General features: G+C 38.3%; 1 protein-coding gene across 2 annotated transcripts in view; it reads right to left on the bottom strand.

Moving 5' to 3' along the window:
- NRBF2 (nuclear receptor binding factor 2) overlaps positions 1–27,572 on the bottom strand; it is a 37,189-nt gene that overhangs the window by 4,985 nt on the left and 4,632 nt on the right. Inside the window, exons 2-3 of one of the 2 annotated variants that reach the window (XM_040485141.1) lie at positions 13,224–13,308; positions 8,220–8,260 (exon numbers count right to left, since the gene is read on the bottom strand). In XM_040485141.1, the coding sequence (XP_040341075.1) occupies positions 8,220–8,260; positions 13,224–13,308 (126 nt within the window). The remainder of the gene's footprint in view (positions 1–8,219; positions 8,261–13,223; positions 13,309–27,572) is intronic. The other variant, XM_040485142.1, reaches the window with a different exon arrangement.

The following is a 27,572-nucleotide window of genomic DNA, read 5'->3' as shown; positions in this document are numbered from 1 at the left end:
CAGGAACTACAAAAACAAGAAAACAATTTTTAAAATGGCAATAAATACATACCTATCGATAATTACTTTAAATGTAAAGACTCCAATCAAAATGCTCCAATCAAAACAGGTAGGGTGGCTGAATAGATTAAAAAAAAAAAAAAAGGCCTATGTAAATATTCCCTACAAGAGACTTACTTCCAATCTAAAGACACATACAGACTAAAAGTGGAGTAATGGTTGGGAATGCAAGCTGGTGCAGCCACTCTGGAAAACAGTATGGAGATTCCTCAAAAAACTAAAACTAGAACTACCCTAGGACCCAGCAATTGCACTACTAGGCATTTATCCACGGGATACAGGTGTGCTGGTTCGAAGGGACACATGCACCCCCATGTTTATAGCAGCACTATCAACAATAGCCAAAGTATGGAAAGAGCCCAAATGTCCATCGATGGATGAATGGATAAAGAAGATGTGGTATATATGTACAATGGAGTATTACTCGGCAATCAAAAAGAATGAAATCTTGCCATTTGCAACTACGTGGATGGAACTGGAGGGTGTTATGCTAAGTGAAATTAGAGAAAGACAAAAATCATATGACTTCACTCATATGAGGACTTTTAAGAGACAAAACAGATGAACATAAGGGAAGGGAAACAAAAATAATATAAAAACAGGGAGGGGGATAAAACAGAAGAGACTCATAAATATGGAGAACAAACTGAGGGTTTACTGGAGGGGTTGTGGGAGGGGGGATGGGCTAAATGGGTAAAGGACATTAAGGAATCTCCTCCTGAAATCATTGTTGCACTGTATGCTAATTTGGATGTAAATTTTAACAAATAAAAAATAAAATAAATAAATAAATAAATAAAAGTGGAGTAATGGAAAAAGATATTCTATCCAAACAGAACAAAATAAAAGCTGGGGTAGCAACACCTATATCAGGGAACATACGCTTTAAAACAAAAGCTGTAATAAGAGACAAAGAAGGACACTACACAATGTTAAAGGGATCACTCCAACAAGAAGAAAATATTTGGAAACATTTATGCAGCCAACAAAGGAGCACCTGAATATATAAAGCAAATAGTAACAGATGCAAAGGAAGAAACTGACAATAATAAACAACAGGGAACTTTTAAGGCCCCACTTACACAACAGAGAGATCATCCACACATAATAGTAGTAAGGAAACACTGTCCTTAAAAGACACATTAGACCAGATGGACTTAACAGATAGATATAGAACAATCCATCCAAATACAGAATACACATTCTTCTCAAGTGCACACAGGACTGTCTCCAGGATAAATCACAGGACAAAGGCTCAATAAATTTAAGACTGAATTCATTTCAAGCATCTTGTCTAACCACCAGAAAATAAAACTAGAAATCAACTACAAGCAGAAAATGGAGAAAAAACAAACATGTGGAGGCTAAAACATGCTACTAACCAATCAATGGGGTCAATAAAAAAAAAATCAAAGAGGACTCCAACAAGACAATGAAAACACAGTAGTTCAAAGACTATGAGATACAGCAAAAGAGGCTTTCTAAGAGGAAAGTTAATAGTGATACTGACCCACATTACAAAAACAAGAAAACTCTCAATCTAACTTTTCATCTAAAAGAACAAGGACATGTGGGTGGCTCAGTCATTTAAAGGTCAGACTCTTGATTTCAGCTCAGGTCCATGGTTCATGAGATCAAGCCCCGCATCAGGCTCTGTGCTGACAGTGCAGAGCCTGCTTGGGATTCTGGATTCTCTCTCTCCCTCATTCTCTGCCCCTCCCGTGCTCATACTCCGTCTCTCCTTCTGAAATAAACATTAAAAAAAAATTTTTTTTAATGTTTTTATTTATTTTTGAGACAGAGACAGAGCATGAGCAGGGGAGGGGGACAGAGAGGGAGACACAGAATCTGAAGCAGGCTCCAGGCTCTGAGCTGTCAGCACAGAGCTCGACGCGGGGCTCGAACTCATGGAGTGTGAGATTGTGACCTCAACCGACTGAGCCACCCAGGTGCCTCTAAAAAAAAATTTTTTTTAAGTAAGAGACTACTACAAAAAATTGTATGCCAACATGTTGGACAACCTTGAAGAAAAGGAAAAATTCCTAAAAACGTATAACCTCCCAAAACTGAAGCAGGAAGAAACAGAAAATTTAAATAGACTGATTACTAGTAAGTGAACTGAATCTGTAATAAAAAATTCCTAACAAGCAAAAGTTTAGAACCAGATGACTTCACAGGTGAATTCTACCAAACATTTTAAGAAGAGTTAATACCTAGCCTCTGGAATTATTACAAAAAATAGAAAAGGTAGGAAAGCTTCCAAATTCTGTGAGGCCAGCACTATCCTGATACCTAAACCAGCCAAGGGCACTACTACAGAAAAGAAAATTACAAGCCAATATCAGAACACAGATGCAAAAATCTTCAGCAAAGTATCAGCAAACTGAACCAACATATTAAAAGGATTATCTACCACCATGATCTAGTGGAATTTATTTCAGGGATGCAAGGACGGTCAATTATCTGTAAATACATTAATCAGAGACACCATGTTAACAAAATGAAAGATAAAAAAATCATCAACAGATGCACAAAAAGCATTTGGCAAAATTCAACATCCATGCATGATAAAAAAAAAAAAATCTTGACAACATGGGTTTAGAGGGAGCATACCTCAACTTAATAAAGACCATATATGAAAACCCACAGCTGGGGCACCTGGGTGGCTCAGTCGATTAAGCGTCCAACTTCGGCTCAGGTCATGATCTCGCGGTTTTGTGAGTTCAAACCCCACATTGGGCTCTGTGCTGACAGCTCAGAGCCTGGAGCCCACTTTGGATTCTGTGTCTCCCTCTCTCTCTGCCCCTCCCCTGCTTGTGCTCTGTCTCTCAAAAATAAATAAATGTTTAAAACCCACAGTTAACATCATACTCAATGGTTAGAAGCTGAAAGTTTTCCCTCTAAGATCAGGAACAAGATAAGGACCATCAACTCTTGCCATTTATTCAGTATAATACCAAAGTCATACCCAGTAATCAGATTAAAAAAAAAAAAAAAAAAAGAAAAGGTATTCAAATTGGTTAAGGAAGAAATAAAACTATCTGCCGATGACAGAATACTATATACAGACAACCCATAAGAAGCCACCAAAAAACCACCAGAATAAATGATTTCACTAAAGTTGCAGGATACAAAATATACAGTAATCCATCACATTTCTATACACTAATATCAAAATAGCATTAAGTGAAATTAAGACAACAATCGTATCTACAATTACCTCAAGAAGAATAAAATACCTAAAAATAAATTTATAACCAAAGTGGCCTATGGTCTGAAAACTAAGACACAGATGAAAAAAATAAAGATTACACAAATAAATGGAAAGACATACTACTGAAATGTCCATGTCACCCAAAGCAATCTACAGATTCAGTGCAATCCCTACTAAAATACCAATGACACTTTCCACTGAACTAGAACAAATAATCCCAAAATGTATATGGAAACACAAAAGTCCCAAACAACCAAAGCAATCTTGAGAAAGAACAAACCTGGAGGTACTATGCTCCCAGATTTTATTGCAAAATAAAAGTATATTATGTATGTATGTATGTATGTATGTATACACACACACACACACACACACACACACACACACACACAAGTATATTACAAAAGCTATGTAATCAAAACAGTATGGCATGGCACAAAAACAGACATATACATCAATGGAACAGAGTAGAAGTCACAAAAATAAATGCACATAGAGTAAATCCATGACAAAGGAGAGAAGAATATACAATGGGGAAAGACAGTCTCTTCAATAAATGGTGTTGGTAAAACTGGTGTTTGCACTACATGCAAAAGAATTAAATTGGACCACTTTCTTACATCATACACACAAAAAAAATAAACTCAATGAATTGAAGACCTAACTGAGAGACCTGAAACTGTAAAACTCCTGGAAGAAAACATAAGCAGTAACCTCTTTCACACTGGTCTTAGTGATTTTTTTTATCTGTCTCTTCAAGAACAAAAGTAAAAACACATGGGACTGTATCAAAATATAAAGCTTTTGCAGTGAAGGAAACCATCAACGAAATGAAAAGGGAACCTACTTTTCATAAGGGACAACGTATTCACAAATGGAAGTATCCACTAAGGGGTTATCATCCAAATTATATAAAGCACTCATAAAAGTCATTATAAGAAAAACAATCGGTTTTTAAAAATGGGCACAGGACCTGAGTACACATTTTTCCAAACACATACAGATGGCCAACAGATACATGAAAAGATGTTCAACATCACTAACCATTAGGGAAATGCAAATAAAAAAACACAATGAAATATCTCACACCTGTCAGAATGGCTATGAAAAGTCAAGAAATAACAAATACTCGCAGGACATGGTGAAAATACTCAAATACTCACAGGACATGCACCGTTGGTGGGAATGTTAAGTTGGGGTTGCCACTACGGAAGCCAGTATGGTGGGTTCTCAAAAATTTTAAAATACAACAACCCTACAATCCAGTTATTCCACTACTAGGTATTTACCCAAAGAAACTAAATACACTAATTCGAAAAGATATCCACACCTCTGTGCTCACTGCAACATTTACAATAGCCAAGATACAGAAACAATCTGTATCTGTGGGTAGACGAATGGATTAAAAAAGATGTGGTACAAGGGGCACCTGGGTGGGTCAGTAGGTTCAGCATCAGGTCATGATCTCAAAGTTCTTGGTTTTGAGCCCTGACGTCAGGCTCTATGCTGACAGTTCAGAACTTCTGAACTGCCTCTGCTGCCTCTGTCTCTATCTCTCAAAAATAAACATTAAAAAAAAAAAGATGAGGTATATATAAACAGTAGCGTATTATCCAGCCATAAGAATGAGACCTTACCACCTGTGACAACATGGATGGACCTAGAGGATCTTACACTAAGTAAAATAAGTCAGAGAAAGACAAATATCTTATGATTTTACTTGTATGTGAAATCTAAGAAACAAATGAACAAAACAGAAACAGACTCATAAATACTGAGAATTGGTGGCTGCCACGGGAGTGGGGGGAGTGGTGTGGACTGATGGATAAAACAGGTGAAAGGGATTAAGAGGTACAAATGTCCAGGTATAAAACAAGTAAGCCATGGAGATGAAAAGGACAGTAGAAGGAATACGGCTAATAATATTGTAAGAACACTGTATGGTGAGAGATTGGAACTATACTTATGGTCAGCACTGCATAATGTACAGAATCGTCAAATCACAATGTTGTGCACCTGAAATTAATGTAACATTGTATTATCAACTGAACTTAAAAATGACAGAATGAATGGCAGTTGAGGAACAGAGAGGCTCAGGAACTTGCCCAAGGTCACACAGCCAAAAGGCAAAGCAGAGGTGTGGACCAACCAGGGCAGTCCAGCCCCAGTGAGGTAGTTTTAAAACACGTCTGAAAAAAAAAAATTAAAAAAAAAAACAAAAAACATGTCTGTAACTTTTTGAACAGTCCTATCAAGAGATGGAGTCTAATTCCCCTCCCCTCGAACTGGGTGGGCCTCTGTGGTCAATTCAAGGAACAAGGCAGACGGAGGGACAATGCTGTGGAACTTCCACTATCTGTTGGCTTCTCCTCAACCACCATGTGGGCAGATTAGAGAGAGATGAAAGAGGATGAGGATGAGGAGAGATGCCGCGCTGCCTGAGGAGCCCTAGCAGTTTCAGACCCAGCATCAGAGCCCTCCCAGCCCAGCACCAGACAGAGAAGACACCTCTGAGATGACACCACCAGCTACCACCATTGACCGCATGACAGCCCTCGACCCCGGAGGACTACCCAGCTGAGCCTGAGCCCCATCAACCTGATTTGTGAGAAAAAAAAAAAAAAGACTTTATTATAACGTGACAACCTTGGTGATCTCCTTCCACTCAATGAACAGTCAACCATCATCATGCCATACAGCTAGTAAACTTATCTATGTGTGCGTGTGGAATAGTAACCGTGCTGCAAGAACATGGGAGATGTTTTTGGGCCACCACCATCACCACCTAAGTACTCACCGTGTAGGATGTCGCTTGCAAGGCTTGTGTGCAAACAAACAGTCTACCTTCACATGGGCGTCGTGATTAAGTTTTCTTACCATTTTACAAGTTTGCTTTCAGAGAATTACACTACCATAAGGTATGCCTCTCTCTCATAATTGGGAGAAACTGCATATTGGCCCATCATCACACATAAGTGAGTTTTTAAAAATGTTAATAATGTTTCCAATACTGTATTATGGATGACTGTAATACTGTAGACCATAAACCCTTTATAAGGACTCATACAGTGGTGTGGAGGTTAGGCTACTGTGAAACAAGAGTATGGATTACACCAGGCTGCCATGAAGCAATCACACTGCTACGACTTCATCAGTGCATGAACTGTTATACCTGCACATAAATGAGTTTTTCACTTTCATTTTTGATGTCTAGTGTTAGTAATACGTATTAATTTCTACAGTTTTGTATTCTGTTAAGACAGTACTGATATAGGTGGTAACAGACAATTCATCTCATAAACAGACCACATAAACTTATTTTATCGACAAATACAGGATAGTACTTTAAATGTTTTCCTTGTGATTTTAGTATTTTCTTTTTTCTAGCTTACATTCATGCAAGAATACAGTATATAATCACCTAACATACAAAATACATGTAATCAACTGTTTATGTTATCATTAAGGCTTCTGCTCAACAGTAGGCTATTGTAGTTAAGTTTGGGAGAGGGGGTATAAAAATTACAGGCAGATTTTCAACTGTACAGGAGGCTTGCATCCCTAAGACCCAAGTTATTCAACAGTTGACTATTCAACATTTTCTAAGCTGAATGTGTTTTTTGTCAGTGAGTATTTGTGGAAACTTTGTTAACAATTTTCTACTTGTAAAAGTAACATATTCACTATAGAGTATGTGAAACAAACTTTAATATTTGGTTTAAAATATTGCCTGGCAATATGTGAACCATACTATGTACTTTTTAAATTTTTTTTAATGTTTTCATTTATTTTTGAAAGTAGGGACAGAGAGAGAGAGAGAGAGAGAGAGAGAGAGAGAGAGAGAGATAAAGAGCAGAGGAGGAGCCGGGAACTGGGGAGGGGACAGGATTCAAAGCAGTCTCTATGCTGACAGCAGAAAGCCCAATGTGGGGCTCGAACTCACAGAACTGCGAGATCATGACTTGAGCCAAAGTCAGACGCTTAACCGACTAAGCCACCCAGGCACCCCCACACTGGGTACTTTAAAAATTTTCTAAATGAGAAAAACACTGGTCTAAAAAAAAAAAAAATGACAATGCAATTTAATAGAATTCTATCTGATACGATTTTTAAAAACTTAAATGCCATTTGTATTCAGCTTGAAATTAGAAAACTTTCTGCTTTAGATATGTATACTACAACTAGCTAAAATCCCTTTTTATTAAGGGGCTCAGAAGGCTCAGTGCATGTATGTATTATGTGGCTAATATGAGCAGTTCTACACTGTCAAAAGGAAGTGCAGAAAATAAAACACAACTTTCAGATTTTCTTGGTTCAGTTTGAGGAAGTGGCATTTTCTCCCTGCCACTGACATCCCCTCACAGAAAAGATCTCCTTAATTCAACTAGACAAACATTTACTGAGTATCTCCTAAGTACCCTGCCACTTGCATAATCAGAAAATCATCTTTGGATGAAGGCATTTTCAAAACCTAGGTACACCCTCCCCTAACACGGAAAACATTTAAAGCCATTGGTGAAACCAATATAAAGGTACCAGAACTGTTTAGGAATTCAGGAAAAGACAAATTCAGATTTAAATTATTTTTGGCAAGCAAAGGGAAGTCCAATTGGTCGACCCTTGGCCAGGCCTGCTTACTTTCTGTGAGCTAATACTCAAATGAGTTAATGATCAGGAAAGACCCTAGAAGTCTCTAAGGAAAACACTCAATCTGAGATCTAGAACTAACTAATAGAAAACAGAACAGAAGTTTCTGCATGCCATCTCTGGGATGTCGACAGTAGTTCACTGAGTTTTAATTTCTGAAGTACTCCTATCTTTTCCATTTTATGTATTTTTGACTACAGTGTTTTGAGAAGGGCATAATACTTTATTTTACACACAATTCAAGTATCCACAAGAAAATCCTTCTAACCCTTATGCAAATATTAAGAAATTGTCTCACCTGCTCAGACTGTGTGAGCTTCATGGCTTCAGAAAGATATGCTGGTTAAAAAAAAAAGGCACATTAATGAGTGTCATAATTTTGTAATCAACAGGTCAAAGGAAGAATTTCAACACTCCTATGACAAAAAAGAACTGGTTTTAGAAGCAATTCCAAGCAATTCTGCTACATAATTATCTTGTTCCCAAAATCAAACAAGGTGGGGATTTTAAGAAGATAGGATTTTTTTTTCCCCTTAAGTTGTATTTATTTATTTTGAGAGAGACAGAGACAGTGCAACTGCGGAAAGAGCAGAGGGAGGGGGAGAGTGAGAGAATCCCAAGCAGGATCCACACTGCCAGCACAGAGCCTGACATGGGGCTTGAACCCACGAAGCTGCAGGAACATAACCTGAGCCAAAACCAAGAGTCGGATGCTTAACTGACTGAGCCACCCAAGCCTCCCAAGAAGACAAGATTCTTAACTTCTCCAAGAAGTCAGTGGTAATCAACTGTAGACATTCTCTACCCCACCTTGAAGGAGGAGTCTGCTCTTCAAAATCCTTGTGGATTTCACAATTAAGAAAGTAAAGATGGCCTAATAAAAAAATAGGATTAGGGAGGATTAAAACTAAGCAAGAACCTTATCAAACCTTATTATTATGATCACAAAAATGTCAAGAGATTGATTATAGGTGTCTTTTTAACCACATGAATACTTGGACTATATCATTTTGGCCTCCTTCAAAACTACTTTTATTGAATTATTTCTGAGCTATCCCATCAACCTAACCTACCATGCATGAATCAGGTAGTTAAAAGCCATTAAGAACTTGTTGACATATTTATTGTAAGTTGTTGTCTTTTATTAAAGACCCTAAATAGTCCTAATAAGTAATAAACTTAAGCTTCTCTTTGACCTTAGGATCAGTTCCTGGGTGACTTAATTTACTTGAATTTAAACAGTCACTGTAAAAATACATTTTTCCTCTCTGCTAAAAAGCTTAAAGCCAAATTCTTCTATCAAATAAGCAAGAACTCATGGTACACTTTGTGAACAATATTTCCAGGCACTCCTCATTTTATCTTTCTAAGGATTCCTCATCTGCTTATTTTTAATTACATTTTGTATTTTGTTGTATTCCTCTGGAAGACCTTTTATGTACTGCCTGGAACAAAAGAGTATAAACAAGTATCATAATAGATCATACACAATCTCCATTTCTTACTTCTTATTATCAACGTCTCAGTATCTCTCATCCCTACATTAAGTTCCTTTTTGCCTTTTTGCAGATCTTACAGGGCAATGTTTCTGTCATCTTAAAGTCAAATATTTTAATGATTTTGAGTTCATGACTTAGAACTGTTGCCTGCTAGGTAATACCATAATCTTTAAGATACGGATTAACTGGATGGTCCTTCCCCAACAGTAAAACAGTTGGCTATATAGCCTTTGCTCTAGCCATATTTAAATTTTTTCCTCAACTTTTGTGTCTTTTATTCCTATAGTAAGTCTATATAACTGCATACAGACTATTTCTTTGTCTTTTTCTTCATGTTTAAGGCTGTTGAGACACTCTTATCTATTGCAGCGATACAGTGTGGATGAACTTCCCTATTATTTCCACATACCATCATCTCCCCATCTGAACTACAGTTTGCTGTAAATTCACTTTTTAAACAAAGGGAACAGTTTCATAAAACCAGGCTTAAACCAACTGGACTGCCTTTGTAGAACCTTGCAACTATAACACAACAGTAGAGAATACCCAAGGACATGAGTTTCCAAAGCCCAAAAAAAAAAAAAATCAAGAGTCACACTGCCACTTAAAGTATTTCCCATGTTTTAATTTACAATTTGGGTCTTAAGGGGGCATCTAGCTGGTTCACTTGGTAGAACATGTGACTTTTGATCTTGGGGTTGTGAGTTCAAGCCTCACACTGGGTATAGAGATTACTTAAAAAAAAAAAAAAAAGTAAAAATAAATAAGTAAAATTTGGGTCTTAATAAAAGAAAAAAATTTCATCTGATTAGTCATGAATTTGTTCCAGAGTCACAACTGAGTATCTCACACACACAGCAAAATATTGCCTCTGAATGACAAAGACTGATCTGCTCAGAATCATTTTCATGCTGCCATAGCTTCATGGGAAGGTCCGGGTCAAGACAGGTTTCAACCAAGTATATGTAGACACTGTGAACTCTGAGATCTGCTCATCTTCTAAACTGCTGGAGTTCTAAGCACTGTAAATGGCTATTATCAACTTCGCATTTAAGCTTTTGCTCTTTTTGCTGTTTGTCAAAGAAAAGAAACCCACTTAGGCAAGTGGACTGTGTAAGACTATGAGCAAGAATTCTATCCAGCTATAGCTGCTAATCAAGGTTTCTGAGCAACAGATTTTTCTGACAATCCTGGAGTCAAGCCCCATGTCAGGTGTAGAGCTTACTTAAAAAAAAAATCCATCAGAAGATCACAAAGTATAGAGGCTATGAGTTTAGCTATGTAATCTCAGGGTAAATGTTTATGTCTCAGAATCTTCTCTGATCTTTCATAGTTGGATAAGAGGCACCTCCTTTGCCCTTAAGTTCTCTATTTCAGGCTTTCCTTTTTATCAGTCATTCTCAGATGATGACCTTCCCTATATATTTTTTTAATGTTTATTTCTTTTTGAGAGAGCAAGTGAACAGGGGAGGGGCAAAGAGGGAAGGAGACACAGAATTGGAAGCAGGCTCCAGGCTCCCAGGTGTCAGAACAGAGCCCGACATGGGCTTGAACCCACAAACCGTGAGATCATGACCCGAGCTGAAGTTGGACACTTAACCAACTTAGCCACCCAGGCGCCCTTCCTATCATATTTCTAAAATAAATCCCTTCAGAATATATTTACCCCCATACCTCCCAAAGCACCTCTGCTATAAGCCCTAGATATAAGTCAATTTAGAAAACACTAAGCTTATTCCAACCACGTCAATTTTCAAATTAGCATTACATTCACAACTCCACTCTAAAAAACACAAGGCTATTTTTAACCCAGTCTAAACTCCAAATCAAATCAGCTCAGTGGGATTAACTGATCACACTTGAGTTCTATCTCCCTAATTAAAACTAATGGGATCCAAAAGGCTGTCTTTATCTTTTCTACTCCTGAGAATGTCACAGATTGTAGATACTGAGAAAGTGGGGAAAGGCGTGTAAAGCCCAACATCGGTTTTAATTCCTCAAAGACAGGGACACAGATTAGGAATGAAAGAAACGTTTCTCCCTTTTATATATTCAGAACCTCCTAACGCTCAATGCACAACATATACTGATCACTCCATTGTGATATATTTTATATACATGTAACCACAAAGACTCTGGGTTATTTAACCAGAGGTATTACTTCACTGGGGCATTCACCCACAACACTGTTGTTATTGTTTTTTAAATAGTGTAATATATTGTCTTTTCTTTTTTTTTTTTTTAAGCTTATATATTTATTTTGAGAGAGACAACAGGTGAGCAGAGGAGGGGCAGAGAAAGAGAGAGAGTGAGAGAATCCCAAGCAGGCTCCACAGCACAGAGCCTGATGTGTGGCTTGAACTTATGAACTGTGAGATCATGACCTGAACAGAAATCAAGTGCCACTTAACTGACTGAGCCACTCAGGCAACCCAGTACACTGACTTTTCTGTATAGTGACTATAACAATTTCATTCATAACAAAATACGGTTTATGAAAGATTTAAAGAGTACTAGCTGCCAAGTTTAATGTTGCATAAAGGTCCCCATAAAACTCCCTATAAAAATTCACAAAGACTTATGGGGTACGTAGTATGCACTCAGCCCTACAGCTGAAGGAGTACACTTCAGTGGCAAAACTCATTCTTTAAAAATAAGACTTGAGGGGTGCATGGGTGGCTTAGTCAGTTAAACGTCTGACTTTGGCTCAGGTCATGATCTCGCAGTTCATGGGTTCGAGCCCTGTGTGAGGCTCTGTTCTGTGTCTCCCCCTCTCTCTCTGCCCCTCTCCCTCCTCGCTTGTGCTTTGTCTCAAAAATAAACATTAAAAAAAATTTTTTTTAAATAAGACTCGAATTTTTTTCTAAAAATCATGGACATGTAGGCAAAAATCACTAACATAAAAGGACTTATTCAAACCAGGATCCACTGTGTGGTATTTCAGCAGTAAGGCAACACTGGAGGGGTATATTCTGCCAAGAAAGAACATGGCTTTAATCACTGCAGTGGCCTAGAAGAAAAAGAAAGTGTTTTCCTCTAACAGAAAGACTATAAGATTTGTTCTAAGAAAGGTGGCCTATTTTTAATGCAGCATAAGTAAAACACTCCCTCCTCAAAGCTTTTAGGTTAATTAGCCAACTGAAACCAGTCTGTACAAAACAGACCCCAAAAATCTATTTGAGTTCAGCATATGCTAGACTGTGGGACTGATTGGGATAAAATTAGGTGTTTGATAAGAAGTCATTAATTCTAAATTTCATACCTAAAAGCAAGCTATCATCAGCATGACACCATAGGCATGAATGTACAGATGAAATATTCAGAAGGAAACTAAGACCACAGAAGAGTATTATCAGCATCTTAGAAATCCAGTGAAAATTAAATGGTTAGAATTAAGTTAGTTATTACTTTCATAACCCAAAATGGCTAACTAACTGAAATCCATTTTCCATAGTAACTAAGATGTATATTGACAGATATCTTGCAATCACTTCTATCTTTAGGGTTCTCCAGGTTCAGAAAGCTGTGTCCAGGAGTCATTTTGCATATACAACCAGTATTGCATATACAACCTTCATGGTTTAGAAAGACAAGGTTAGGAAGAACTGGGAAATCCAAGATACTCACTTGAAAAATAGTCCAAACTGACATTCTGGTAGGTCAATACTGTCAACCTTGTATATGCAGGCCAACAGCACATCATTACTATTGTGACTTTCATTCTGAATAAACTGTTGAGAGATACTGGAGAAAAGAAAGTGCCCTCCAGTTTAGACTTGGTATTTCTTTAAAAGAATACTCACCTGAAGCCTTTTTGTGACAAGAAATAGCCTCTTCGTATTTTCCTGCAGCTAATAAACGATCTGCTCGTCTGCTCTGTTGATGAGCCTAGAAGACAAACATTCTTAAGTTCCTCCAAATTATATAAAAAGACACGACTTAAAATTTTTTGACAAGATAAATAATGCCTTTTTTTGCCACCCATCAAACCATTACAGCTGTATCTATGAGAAATCTAACAGGTAGCATCTGAGGACTGGCATCTTTTCTCAACTCTACCAATAAACTATCAAGTTTAACACCAGCACTGAGCTCCTTCAATGAGTCACATTCTTCCATTCTTCAGAGATTAACCAAGAGTTACAATCACAGATTGTATATTTATTTACTTGACTTTTAACAACCTCCTTTCAAAACAAAAGCTATCTTTTAGATCCTTTCACTAGTTTGTACAGTTTAAAAACTACAATAAGGAAATTATAAAATAGTAAAATTCAAGCTTCTATTAACTCATTGTTTCAACATTAAAGTTACTATTTAAGATAAAAATCTGTATACTGTACAGCTAAAGAATTATACCAATATTTAATATTACAGTGATTTTTTTTTTCAGGTAACACTGACCAAAACAACAAACTCAGATGTGAAAGCAAATGGCTCAAGTGCCCCCAAATGTAAAGGTAAATGGATTAATAAGTAGTCACTGGCCTCTTTACATGTGTGCTACACTTTAAGAATTACTACAACATGGGACACCTGGTGGCCAGTCGGTTAAGTATCCAACTTTGGCTCAGGGCATGATCTCATGGTTCATGAGTTTGAGTCTGCACCAGGCTCTGTGCTTACAGCTCAGAGCCTGGAGCCTGCTTTGGAGTCTATGTGTCTCTCTCTCTCTCTCTCCCTCTCCCTCTCCCTCTCTCTCTCTCTCTCTCTCTCTCTCTCTCTCTCTCTCTCTCTCTCTGCCCCTCCCCCACTCATGCTCGCTTGCACTCTCTCTCAAAAACAGATAAACATTTAAAAAAATTAAAAAAGAAAAAAAGAATTACTACAACTTTATGAATGTGATTCCCTTTCTTACATGAGGATGTGCAGCAGACATATCTGACCTAAGGTTCCACAGTTAGCAGACAAGGAGCAAGACAGAAATGATCAAAGTCAATTTTTCTAACTAGGTAGTTTCCCTCACTAACAAACTCACAGATGATTTAGAAACGCTGCTTTAAAAAAAGTAAAAAGCATCGTACACCCATCTTCATAGCAGCATCAATCACAACAGTCAAAAAAAGGTGGAAGCAACCCAAATGTCTCTATATATTTATATATGTATATACACACATATATAATAGAATTATTATTAAACCTTGAAAAAGAAGGAAATTCTGATGCATGCTACAACATGAACTCTGAGGACATTATGTTAACAATAAAATATAAAAGGGGCACCCGGGTGGCTCAGTCGGTTAAGCATCACTCTTGATTTTGGCTCAGGTCATGATCTCAGTTTAGGAGTACAAGCCCCGCATTGAACTTGTGCTGACAGAGTGGTGCCTTCTTGAGATTCTCTCTCCCTCTCTCTGCCCCTCCCCTGCTCACACTCTCCCACCCCCCACAAAATAAATTTTAAAAAATTAAAATAAATAAGCCAGTTACAAAAAGACAAACACTATATGATCTCACTTATATGGATATCTAAAGTAGTGAAACTCATAAAAACAGAGAGTGAAATGGTGGTTGCCAGGGGGTGGAGAGAAAAGTGAGTTAAGGTGGAGAGTTTCAGTTTTACAAGGTGAAAGGTTCTGGGGACCTGTTGCACAAATGAATATACTTGCTACTAAACTGTGTACTTAAAAATGAGAAAGGATAAGTTTTATGCTATGTGTATTACCTCAATTTTTAAATCTTTATTTATTGTTATTTTTTTTTTAGTAACCCTAACTTAAATGTGGGGCTTGAACTCGGGACCAGAGATCAAGAGCTGCATGCTCTTCCAACTGAGCCAGCCAGGTGCCCCTTTACCTCAATTTTTTAAGAAAGCAAAAAGCAAATCTGTTCTGTCAGGTGTAAAGTGATTTATCTTGAATGCTTTTCAAAAACTGTGCCACAGATGTCTCATAAAAATACTTCAGAGAATCACTTTTGCAACAGAGTAGAAATATTCTGGGCATGTTTGCAAATCACACTCAATGTAAAACAGAGGTGAAGACAAAAGTAGAAATCAGCAATGCATGCTTGTTTACATTTTCCCTTCTATTTATGTCAGGAAGACACAACACTATTTAAAAGCAAGATCATCCATTTCAACTGTTTCAGAGGCTGTTTACTCTTCAAATAATAACTAAACAAGCTTTGTCCCTAAGTCTCAATTTATTCCTGAAAATAATGATGGGTAAAAGAAATGGCTAGGGGCTTAAAATACTTTTAACTGAGCATAAAATATGTCCTGAACACAGGAGTATCTTTTGGTACCTAGAAATGACACAGATCTTTTGGGAAGAGAATATACACGAAGAAAACTAAGTTATAATCAACATGATTTCTCTATGTGTTTGATAATATAGTTAAAGCAAGTGGCAATCAACAAGGTTGTAGGTGTGTGTGGGGGGGGAACCCACAAAGGAAAGGGTGAATTTGCATGTGCCTTAACCTTTCTGAGCTTTGAAAGAAGCCCTACATAAGAGACAAACCTCTGAAATTCCAAAGTATCTCCTAACTGTGGACGGCAAAGTGCAGATCCAGCCCTACCACAAAGCCAGGGCTCTGGGCACAAGTCTTGGCTCTCCCACTAACCAGCTAAATTATTTCATCCTTCAGGGTCTGTTTACAGGTGATGAACCTGTAAGACGATAGACATGGACTATATCGGTGCTACTCAAGTTTTAGTGGAATACAAATCACCTGGGGATCTGGTTAAAATGCAGACTCTGATTCCGTAGGTCTAGAACAGGGGGTCGAGATTCTACCCACATGTAGCTGAAGCTGCTGGCTCTGGGACACCCTTTGCAAAGCAGGAAGAGATACTCTCTGAGGTTGCCTCTTCTATGCCTCTGATGATATTAACCACTTTCTACGTTGTACTATGAAGTACAACTCCCTAAATAAACTTCAAGCTCCATAATAACAGAATAAATTATTAAATACCAAAGAAACATACAAAAAGTTCTCAAGTGGTGAGAAGAGGATCTCATACCTGTCCTGACTTCCCTAAAACCTTCCCATGTAAAGTTCAAGCTCTGATCACTCTGCCAATTCAAGAGTTACATCTCATTTAAAAATACACACCTACTCTAGGTTATCTGGTACCACAGCAATCAAATTCCCTATTTAAAAAAAAATGCAGGGGTGCCAGGGTAGCTCAGTCAGTTGAGCGGCAGGCTCTTAATTTCGCCTCAGGTCATGATCTCCCGGTTTGTGGGATCCGCACTGACAGCACAGAGAAGCCTACCTGGGATTCTCTCTCCCTCTCTCTCTGCCCCTCCCTGCCCTCCAAATAAATAAACTTCAAAAAATAAAATAAAATAAAATACAGTTCCTACTAAGCTCCTGTTACACACCCAGCAAGCAGAGTCTCTGTACAGAGCTTGACTGCCTAGATTCAAATCTTAGCTTGAACACTTATTAGACACATGAAGCTGGCTTTCTTAACTTTCTGCCTGAGTTTTCCCATCTCTAAAATGAGAGTACAGTGAAAATTAGTTAAAAGACAATAAAAGCCATGGCAATTCCTGCCATTAAGTTCACAATATATAGTTGGGGAGACTAGACTAAATTGTTTTGTTTTTTTCCCCTAACTGAAGATACTATAGGAAAATTATCTTGGTAATATTTCTTATTTTTATGATTATTTTTAATACCTCTTATTTTTAAAACAAATTTTAAAGATCTCTAATTTAGGGGCACCTGGGTGGCTCAGTCGGTTAAGCGTCCAACTTCGGCTCAGATCATGATCTCATGTTTGTGAGTTCGAGCCACATGTTGGGCTCTGTGCTGGTAAGCTCAGAGCCTGGAGCCTGCTTCAGATTCTGTGTCTCTCTCCCTCAAAAATAAACATTTAAAACAAATCTCTAGTTTAAAACTGATCTCTTTAAATACTGTTCTTGGTAGAATCACAGCCATTAAATGTTAAGTCCAGGGGCGCCTGGGTGGCGCAGTCGGTTAAGCGTCCGGCTTCAGCCAGGTCACGATCTCGCGGTCCGTGAGTTCGAGCCCCGCATCAGGCTCTGGGCTGATGGCTCGGAGCCTGGAGCCTGTTTCTGATTCTGTGTCTCCCTCTCTCTCTGCCCCTCCCCCGTTCATGCTCTGTCTCTCTCTGTCCCAAAAATAAATAAAAACGTTGAAGAAAAAAAAAAAATTAAAAAAAATAATAATAAATGTTAAGTCCATAACTATGTTTCTTCAGTAACTCAAAACAGCAACAAAAAGCAACTGAAATGGAAAATGTTGGTGAGAGATTCTAAAAGCAGTTTGGGCAATCATATACATATATATATCTATCTATGTAGATCTCTCTCTCTCTCTCTCTCTCTCTCTATATATATATATCTTTAATTTTTTTAAGGGGGGGAAGAGGGAGGGAGAGGGAGAGAGAGAAAATCTTACGTGGGATCCACAGTGAGGGTGGGTCCCAACAAGGGGCTCATCCCACCATGACTGTGGGATCATGACCCAAGCCGATATCAAGAGTCTAATGCTCAACTGACTGAGCCACCCAGGTGCCCCTGGGCACTGATATATTTTAATTCTGTTAACACGTTTTTCTTTTGCCAAGTATTTCAAGATACAGTAAGATTTATGGAAAAGGCTTTATCTTAATATTTCATATTCATTCAGAAAGGATAAAAGACACTACAGGTCTTTGACTGGTTTCACTAACAATTCAATTTAATGTTTAAGAATGCATCTATTTTGAGTACTGATCAAATTAAGCTTTTTTTTTCTTAAAGTATCAATATTGACCAGGAAACTGTTAGACAGAAAAGGCAATGTAACACTCTTCAAGAGCTTCAACTCCATTAACTCATTTTCATCTCCCTAGCTGGTAAATAAATGAGCTCAATTTTTTGTCTGTTTTAACCCTCTGGATTTCTTATAAAAATGTATAAATCTTTCATAAAAATCAGTGTTTTCTAAACTAACAAACAAAACAGAAACAGACTCATAAATACAGGGAAGAGGGTGGGTTGACAGACGAAGTAAAGAGGACTAAGAAATAAAAACTTCCACTTATAAGTCACAGAGATGAAAAGTGCAGCATAGGGTATAAAGTCTATAATATTCTAATAACATTGTATGGTGACAGATGGTGACTAATTATGGTGAGCACTGAGTAATGTATACAACTGTCAAAACACTATGTTGTACACCTGATACTAATATATAACACTGTGTCAACTATACTTAAAAATAAAAAAAAAATGGTGTTTTCTTTTCTGTCCTAATTATCTTTTATCATTCTAATAGGTCACAGTTAACTAATCATTAGTAGCTGTGTCCCACAGGATACATATATTTTTTAACTCAGGTATAGTTGACATACAAAACATTTATTTAGTTTCAGGTGTACATGATTTGATATTTGTATATATTGCAAAACAATTACCACAGTAAGTCTTTTAACATCATACACCATACACTGTTACAAAAAAATTTTTTCTTCTGCTCAAGACTTTTAAGGTCTACTGTCTTAGCAACTTTCAAATATGTAATTCAGTATTCTTAACTATAGTCACCATGTTATATATTGCATCCCAGGACTTATTTATAACTGCAAGTTTGTACCTTCTGGCCTCCTTCATCCATTTTAACCTTAGTCACCGTGGCAACTACCAATCTATCTATGAGTTTGGGTTTTTGTTTTGTTTTGCCTTTTAAGTTCCATCTGTAAGTGAAATCACTTAAATTTGTCTTTCTCTGACTTTTTCAAATAGCATAATGCCCTTTATGTTTCATAAGTGGAAAGACTCTGGGTTTTTTTGTGGCTAAATAATATTCATTATATAAATACCACATCTTTATCCATTCATCCATCAACGGGCACTTATTTTCATATCTTGGTTGTTACAAATAGTCTGTATATCTTTTCAAGTTAGTGTTTTTGTGTTCTTCAAATACCCAGAAGTGGAACTGCTGGGTCATATGGTATCTCTATTTTTCTTTTTTTTTTTATTTTTTTTATTTTTTACTGTTTACTCATTTTTGAGAGAGAGTGAGAGCACAAGCAGGGGAGGGGCAGAGAGAGGGAGACACAGAATCCAAAGCAGGCTCGAGACTCTGAGCCGTCAGCACAGAGCCTGACGTGGGGCTTGAACTCACAAACCACAAGATCATGACCTGAGCTGAAGTTGGACACTTAACTGACTGAGCCACCCAGGTGCCCCATGATGTCTCTATTTTTCACTTTTTGAGGAACCTCCATACTGTTTTTCATAGTGCCTGCACCAATTTGCATTCCCACCAATAGTGCACAAGGATTCTCTTTTCTCCACATCCCAGCCAACACTTGTTATTTCTAGTCTTCTTGATACTAGCCATTCTAACATGGGTGAGATGAGGGGTGCCTGGGTGGCTCAGTCAGTTAGGCATCCGACTTCGGCTCAGGTCATGATCTCACTGTTTGGGAGTTTGTGAGCCCACATCAGGCTCTGTGCTGACAGCTCAGAACCTGGAAGCCTGCTTTGGATTCTATGTCTCCCTCTCTCTCTGCCCCTCCTCCCCCTTTCAAAAATAAACACTAACATGGGTGAGATGATATCTCATGTGGCTTTGATATGCATTCCCCTGATGATCAGTGATTATTAAGGATCTCTTCACGTACCAGTTAGCCATGTGGATGTCTCCTTTGGAAAAATGTCTTTTCAGATTCTCTGTCCATTTTTTAATTGGACTGTTTGTTCTTTTTGCTATTGAGTTGTATGAATTCTTTATGTATTTTGTTGGACACTAACCCCTTATCATATGCATGATTTGCAAATATTTTCTCCCATTCAGTAGGTTGCCTTTTCACTTTTCATTTTGTTAATGATTCCCTTTGCTGTGCAGCTTATTAGTTTGATGTTCCACAAAATTATATTTTCTTGATATTCTTTGTTGATTTTCTTATTTTCTTTACTTCTTTATCAACAACTGTTGGTAAGCAGTTATATCATAGCTATATCATAGCTCCCAATGACCCCTGCCTTCCGGTATTCATACCCGTATGTAATCTCTTCCCCTCTAATGTGCACTAAACCTAGTGACCTGCATCTAAGGAATAGAATACAGCAAAGGGGAGGGGATGTTGCTTCTCTGATTAGGTTACAAAAGACACTGGCTTCCATCTTGGTAGCATTCACTCCCCCCTTGCTCACTTTTTTAAAATGTTGATTTGATAGAGAAAGAGAGCTGGGGAGAGGTGGGAGGGACAGAGAGAGAGAAAGAGAGAGGGGGGGGGAGGCGGGGAGGGAGGGAGGGGGGGAGGGAGGGAGGGAGGGAGGGAATCCCAAGCAGTCTCCACACCTGTCAGCACAGAGCTGACAAGGGGCTCAATCTCAGGAACCTTGAGATCATAACCTGAGAGGAGATCAAGAGTCAGGAGGCTTAGGGTACTGAGACACCCAGGTGACCCTCCCTTAGTCACTTTAATAAAGCCAAGGGTCATGTTGCAGGCTGCCCTACCAAAAAGCTCTCAGGGAAGGAACTGAGGGTAGTCTGCCAACAGCCAGCAAGGAACTGAATCCAAAAGCTGATTCAAAAAGTCCTCAAGGAACTGAATTCTACCATCAGCCATGTGAGTGAGCTTGGAAGCAGCTCCTGCCCCAGTGGAGCCTTCAAATGGGACCACAGCCCCAGATGACACCTTGATGGCAGTCTTATGAGAAATCCTGAAGCAGGACCCAGCTAAGCCATATCGTTATTCCTGCCTCACAGAACCTATGAGAAAACAAATGTGTACTGTTTTAAGCTCCTAAATTTTGGAATAAGTTGCTGTATAACTCATATCTCATACACTAATAGTATGGCATCTTTGTCTTTTATTGTAAGCTGCCTCAAATTCTATTTAGAAATAAATCTTTTTTTTTTTTTTTTAAAGTAAGCTCTATTCCCAACATAGGGCTTGAACTCACAATCCCAAGATCAAGAGTTGTGTGCTCTACTGGCTGAGCCACCCAGATGCCCCTAGAAATAGATGTTTAAGTAGGGAAAGCAGTGACTGGCCAATCCTCGTAAGACTGTGATACCCTATCACTGAGTATTAGATTTCATGATACTATAATCTCATATTTAAGTACTTTCTGGCATTTAGAGTTTATTAATAAACTGATGTAATTTTGCTTTGAGAACCTCTTGAATTCTCATGGAGATGAGCAAGCTAAGCATTGTCTTACCCTCCAGCTGTAGACAATTACAAAGCTGGATACAATATATAAAAACAACATTTTACACTGAACAAAAAATAACAGAAGGCTACAACTTTAAGAAAAGGAAAAAGTGCAAGGTGAGGCTTTCTTTCTGAGAGCACTTTTCAAAATGCAGTGCAGAAAAACAAAACCCAAGCAGAAGGTGGTATCTACTTGGGGAAAAGAAATGAAGAGTAGAGCAAAAAGGTTGGAATTTGAGGAGGGTCCAGGATTGGAAAGAATTACACTGAAGACGACAACCTAAAAATATGCATACAAAAGTCCTTTCAGGTCTGTAGCCAACGTCTAAGCTGCACATGCACCAGGTTATAATTCCAGGAGGCCTAGCAGACACTCTAAGCAGACATTTCACAAGCTACACGATGTTGGAAAGACAGGCTGTAGTTTAGACCTGAAGAGTATAGGGATGCTGGTGAACATCGGAGACTTTCAGTTGAGAACCCAGAAAGGTCAGCCCCCGGAGTAAGAATCACACTCTAGGCATTATGGGTAAAACTAAAATAGACCCACCCTAATAAAGCCTAAAACCAAGTTTAGATGGATCACGGTGATCTGCCAGTATTTTAACCGCCAACCAGAACAAAACACTCTTTAGAGGAAGATGCTAACTTCAGTCTCTACAACATATCATCCACAATGCATGAAATGTTAAAATAACCTTACTAAGCATGTGAAGTAGGAAAAAGTGATTGATAATAAAGACAAAGACAATGAAAACAGATCCAGAGATAATCCATGTTGAAATTAACAGCATGGAACTCAAAGCAACTATGCTTAAGATGTTAAGGAAAATACAGAACGAGGATACAATAGATGAAAAGAAAACTAGAGACATAGGATGAAAGTTCTGTAAGAATTGGGGACTTTGTCCTATTCACTGTTAAGTCCTTGAGGTCCAGAACAGTACCTGACAAGAAGGTAGTTACTCGTAATATTTGTTGGTTAGTTGGACGAGGGAATGAATGGTAAGCTGCAGGGAAGAATGGAAGAAGTCATGTTTACAGCTGGTAACAGGGGCGCCTGGGGGGCTCAGACGGTTATGCATCTGATTCAGCTCAGGTCATGATCTTATGGTTCATGAGTTTGAGCCCTGCATCAGGCTCTGTGCTGACTGCTCAGAGCCTGGAGCCTGCTTTGAATTTTGTGTCTCCCTCTGTCTCTGCCCCTCCCTCACTCATACACTGTCTCCGCCCCTCTCTCTCTTGAAAACAAACATTAAAAATAGAAAAAACAAAAATAAAAGTTGGTAACAAAACCAAAGACTGGAAAATGCTGACAGAACATTACTGTATTTCAGAAAAATATCAGAAACAAATTCTGCATCAAAATTTAAAATAACTATATATATGGATATACATATATACAGAAAAAGAGTTGGTCTTTGATGCATTTACTTCATTCACTATTTCATCCACCCAATCTCTAGGACATTTTAATCAGAATTTTCCTACTCCCTCTCAATTAAAAATGAAAGCACGAGGGGCACCTGGGTGGTTCAGTCAGTTAAGCATTTGACTTAGTTTCGGCTCAGGTCATGATCTCACAGTCTGTGAATTGGAGCCCTGCATGGGGCTCTGCACTGACAGTGTGGAGCCTACTTGGGATACTCTCTCCCTCTCTCTCTCTTTCTCTCTCAAATAAACTTAAATTTTTTTTTAAGTTTAAAAAAAAATGAAAGCACGCTACTACAAAATGTTCTAAAACCTTTATAAAAAGTAAAACAGTAACGTCTTACTGTGTGCCCTGTACAGATTCCTCCCTTGCTGAATCCTCCTCAGAAGAGCCAACCCTTTACACACATCCCACTGGTCTCTGTGAACTGCTCTTCTTCCAGGCAATCAATATGATTCTTGTGGAAACTGCCACATTCTTAATTACCTCATCCCCTGGACACTAAAGAATTCATTCCACTGCATTTTCAAACTTAGGGACAGAGAATATGTCAAGAAAGTTTTAAGTGGTCCTAACTACTGTGACATTCAGGAATTAACTAAGTCTGCAGAGACATAAAGCAGTCAAGCCTGAAGTGGCAGAGGGAGAATCTGATCATCTTTAAGCCTCAGGTCCCATACTTTCTTAGACCTACCTGCAATGTAGCCCTGCCCTTCCTGCACCTTTCTTTGGATTCCAATCAATTACCCTTTCAATAAATTATCCCTTTTGGCATAAACTAATCTGAAGTGGCTCTCATCACCTGCAACCAATGAAAATCCTAGCTAAAACTAGATCACTTAATGACTGCAGCCACCAAGAAGTACCTTCTACTTCCACATGCTAACTGCTTCAGAAAAAGATCGGGGTGCCTGAGTGGCTCAGTCCGTTAAGCGTCCGGCTTCAGCTCAGGTCATGATCTCACGGTTCGTGAGCTCCAGCCCCATGAGTTGGAGCCCCATGAGTTCGAGTCCTGTCCGTGTCTGGCTCTGTGCTGACAGCTGGGAGCCTGGAGCTTCTGATTCTATGTATCCCTCTCTCTCTCTGCCCCTCTCCTCACTCTCTCTCAAAACTGAATAAACTTCAAAAAAATTTTCTTTAAATACAGATTAAATATTGTCTTTTTTCCCCAAAGGAAACAGTGTTACTTTCTATTACTTTCCATTTAATTATTTCCGTGTCCCCGGGGAAAGCTGTGTATGTAAAGATGACAAGAAAAGGAACACCATACCAAACACAATATCAAAAAGGCAGAGGAAAATATAATGTACTCTTGAACCTTGTGGTAGGGTCTTCAATAGAGAGCAATGGAGAAGTCGCATTCACTCTCCCTTCCACCATCAATTCACTGTAAGTCTCCTACAGGCAAGTAGTATCTCCTAAGTACTGAATTGACCTCGGTCAAACTAATATAATGCAATCACACTTAAGATAACTGCTCAAGTGTTAGAGAAGGCCAAGACCTATTTTTGATTTTAAGTCTAAGGATCAACTTCTCCCACATGCAGCTCTGCTGCATCTTTTTTTCTACCTCATTTTCAGTTGCTTTTTTTCAGAACTGCCGCCATCTGCTGTGAAGGCAAATTACAGGATACAATCCACCAATGAGTTCTGAAATCAATTTAGTGGGTCAAAACCATCATTAAAAAAAAATTTTTTTTTTTTTAACATTTATTTGTTTTTGAGAGACAGAGACAGAGCACAAGCAGGGGAGAGGCAGAGAGAGAGGGAGACACAGAATCCGAGGCAGGCTCCAGGCTCAGAGCTGTCAGCCCAGAGCCCGATGCAGGTCTGGAACTCAGGAACAGTGAGATCATGACCTGGGTCAAAGTCAGATGCTTAACCGACTGAGCCACCCAGGCGTCCCAAAACCAGCATTTTAAAAAATCTTAGTAAATATTAGAGTGCATGATACATAGTATTATAAATATATATATACTCTACATATGTGCATATACACACAGACGTACATTTATGGCATCGTAATGTTTCAGTTTCAGCTTTTTTTGTTTTGGGTGAAATTTATGAGGGCCCTTGCATTTTACACAATCCCAAGAGACATATACATAATGTGACAGCTCTACATAGTATATACATATGTATGTGTGTACTGATCATTATGTAAGAATCTCTAATTATGATCCCAGTCAAAACATGGGCAAACACTGATCTAATAGTAAGACCAATATTTTAATGAGAACCTTGCTTTCAAATCCCACTGTCACCACTTATTCTGCATGTCAATGTCTTCATCAGTAAAATGGGGAAATAACAGCTACTAAGAAGATAAATAACACAGGTGACCCTTGAACAACATGGATTTGAACTGCATGGTCCACTTATATATGGATTTTTTTCAATAAATACAGTGCAGTACTATAAAGTATTTTCCTTATGACTTTAGTATTTTCTTTTCTCTAGTTTATTGTTAATACAATACATAATATGTATAACATATAAATACGTGTTACTGTTTATGTTATTGGTAAGACTTCCAGTCAACAGTAGACTATTAGTAAAGTCTTTGGGGAGCTGGGAAAACTGAACAACATGAGGAATGAAAGTGAACCACTTTCTTTCATCATACACAAAAATAAATTCAAAATGGATGAGGGATGGCTGGGTGGCTCAGCCGGTTAAGTGTCCAACTCTTTTTTTTTTTATTTTCTTTTTAATGTTTATTTTTTATGCTATATTTACTTTTATTTTTAAATTCCTACTGTTGGGTTTTTTTTATTTTTTTATTTTTTAAAATTTACATCCAAATTAGCATATAGTGCAACAATGATTTCAGGAGGAGATTCCTTAGTGCCCCTTACCCATTTAGCCCATTCCCCCTCCCACAACCCCTCCAGTTTGTTCTCAGTTTGTTCTCCATATTTATGAATCTCTTCTGTTTTGTCCCCCTCCCTGTTTTTATATTATTTTTTGTCTCCCTTCCCTTATGTTCATCTGTTTTGTCTCTTAAAGTCCTGATATGAGTGAAGTCATGTGATTTTTGTCTCTCTCTAATTTCACTTAGCATAATACCCTCCAGTTCCATCCACGTAGTTGCAAATGGCAAGATTTCATTCTTTTTGATTGCTGAGTAATACTCCATTGTATATATATACCACATCTTCTTTATCCATTCATCCATCAATGGACAGTTGGGCTCTTTCCATACTTTGGCTATTGTTGATAGTGTGTGCATGCATGCACAATGGGGGGAGGGGGAGAGGGGGGGAGGGGGAGAGGGAGAAGGAGTGGGAGAGAGAGAGAGAATTTCTGTCAGTGCAAAGCACAACACAGGGCTCAAACTCAAACTGTGAGATCATGAACTGAGCTGAAGTCAGATGCTCAACTGACTGAGCCACCCAGGCACCCCAAGGGTCCAACTCCTGATCTCAGCTCAGGTCTCGATCAGGGGCAGAATTCACATGGGACTTCATGCTGGGCATGGAGCCTACTTAAAAAAATAAAAAAATAATCAGGGCACCTGCATGGTTCAGTTGGTTAAGCATCCGACTTCAGCTCAGGTCATGATCTCGTGGTTCATGAGTTCAAGCCCCATGTCAGGCTCTGTACTGACAGCTCAGAGCCTGGAGCCTGCTTCAGATCTGTGTCTCCTTCTCTCCGCACCCCCCCCCCGCTCTATCTCTCTCTCTCTCTACACACTCACTCGCTCAAAACTTAACATTAAAAGATTAAATTTAAAAATAAATAAAACCAAGATGGATGAAAGACCTAAATGTGAGACAAGAGATAGTGAAAATCCCAGAGAACACAGGCAAGAATCTCTTTGACATCTACCATAGCAACTTCTTACTAAACACATCTCCAGAAGCAAGAGAAAAGCAAAACTGAACTATTGTGACTTCAAGATAAAAAGCTTCTGCCCAGGGAAGGAAACAATCAACAAAACTAAAAGGCAACCTCTGCAACTGGAGAAGATATTTGCAAATGACATATTCAATAAAGGGTTAATATCCAAAATATATAAAGAACTTATAAAACTCAATACCTAAAAAACAAATAATCCAGTTTTAAGAAATAGGCAGATGACATGAATAGACATTTTCCCAAAGACATACAGATGACTAACAGAAACATGAAAAGATGCTCAATATCAATAACCAGGAAAATACAAATCAAAACTATAATGAGTATCAGGCCACACCTGTCAGCATGACTAACATTAACAACACAGGAAACAACAGATGTTTGTGAGGATGTGAAGAAAAGAGAACCCTCTTGCACTGGTGGTGGGAATGCAAACTGACAACAGCCAAATTATGGAAAGAACCCAAATATCCATCGACTGATGGGTAAAGAAGATGTGGTGTATATGTGTATGTATGTATACATACACACACACACACACACACACACACACACACACACAGGAATATCGTGTATATATATTATCCAGCCATCAAAAGGAATGAAATCTTGTTGATGTGGAAGGAGCTAGAATGTATTATGCTAAGTGAAAGAAGCCAGAGAAAAGCAAATACCATATGATTTCACTCATATGTGGAATTTAAGAAACAAAACACATGAACATAG

Source organism: Herpailurus yagouaroundi, unplaced genomic scaffold (genome assembly GCF_014898765.1).
Source record: "Herpailurus yagouaroundi ecotype Mexico unplaced genomic scaffold, PumYag 163, whole genome shotgun sequence".
NCBI lineage: Eukaryota > Metazoa > Chordata > Mammalia > Carnivora > Felidae > Herpailurus > Herpailurus yagouaroundi.
This window is presented reverse-complemented; position numbering and strand designations above follow the sequence as displayed.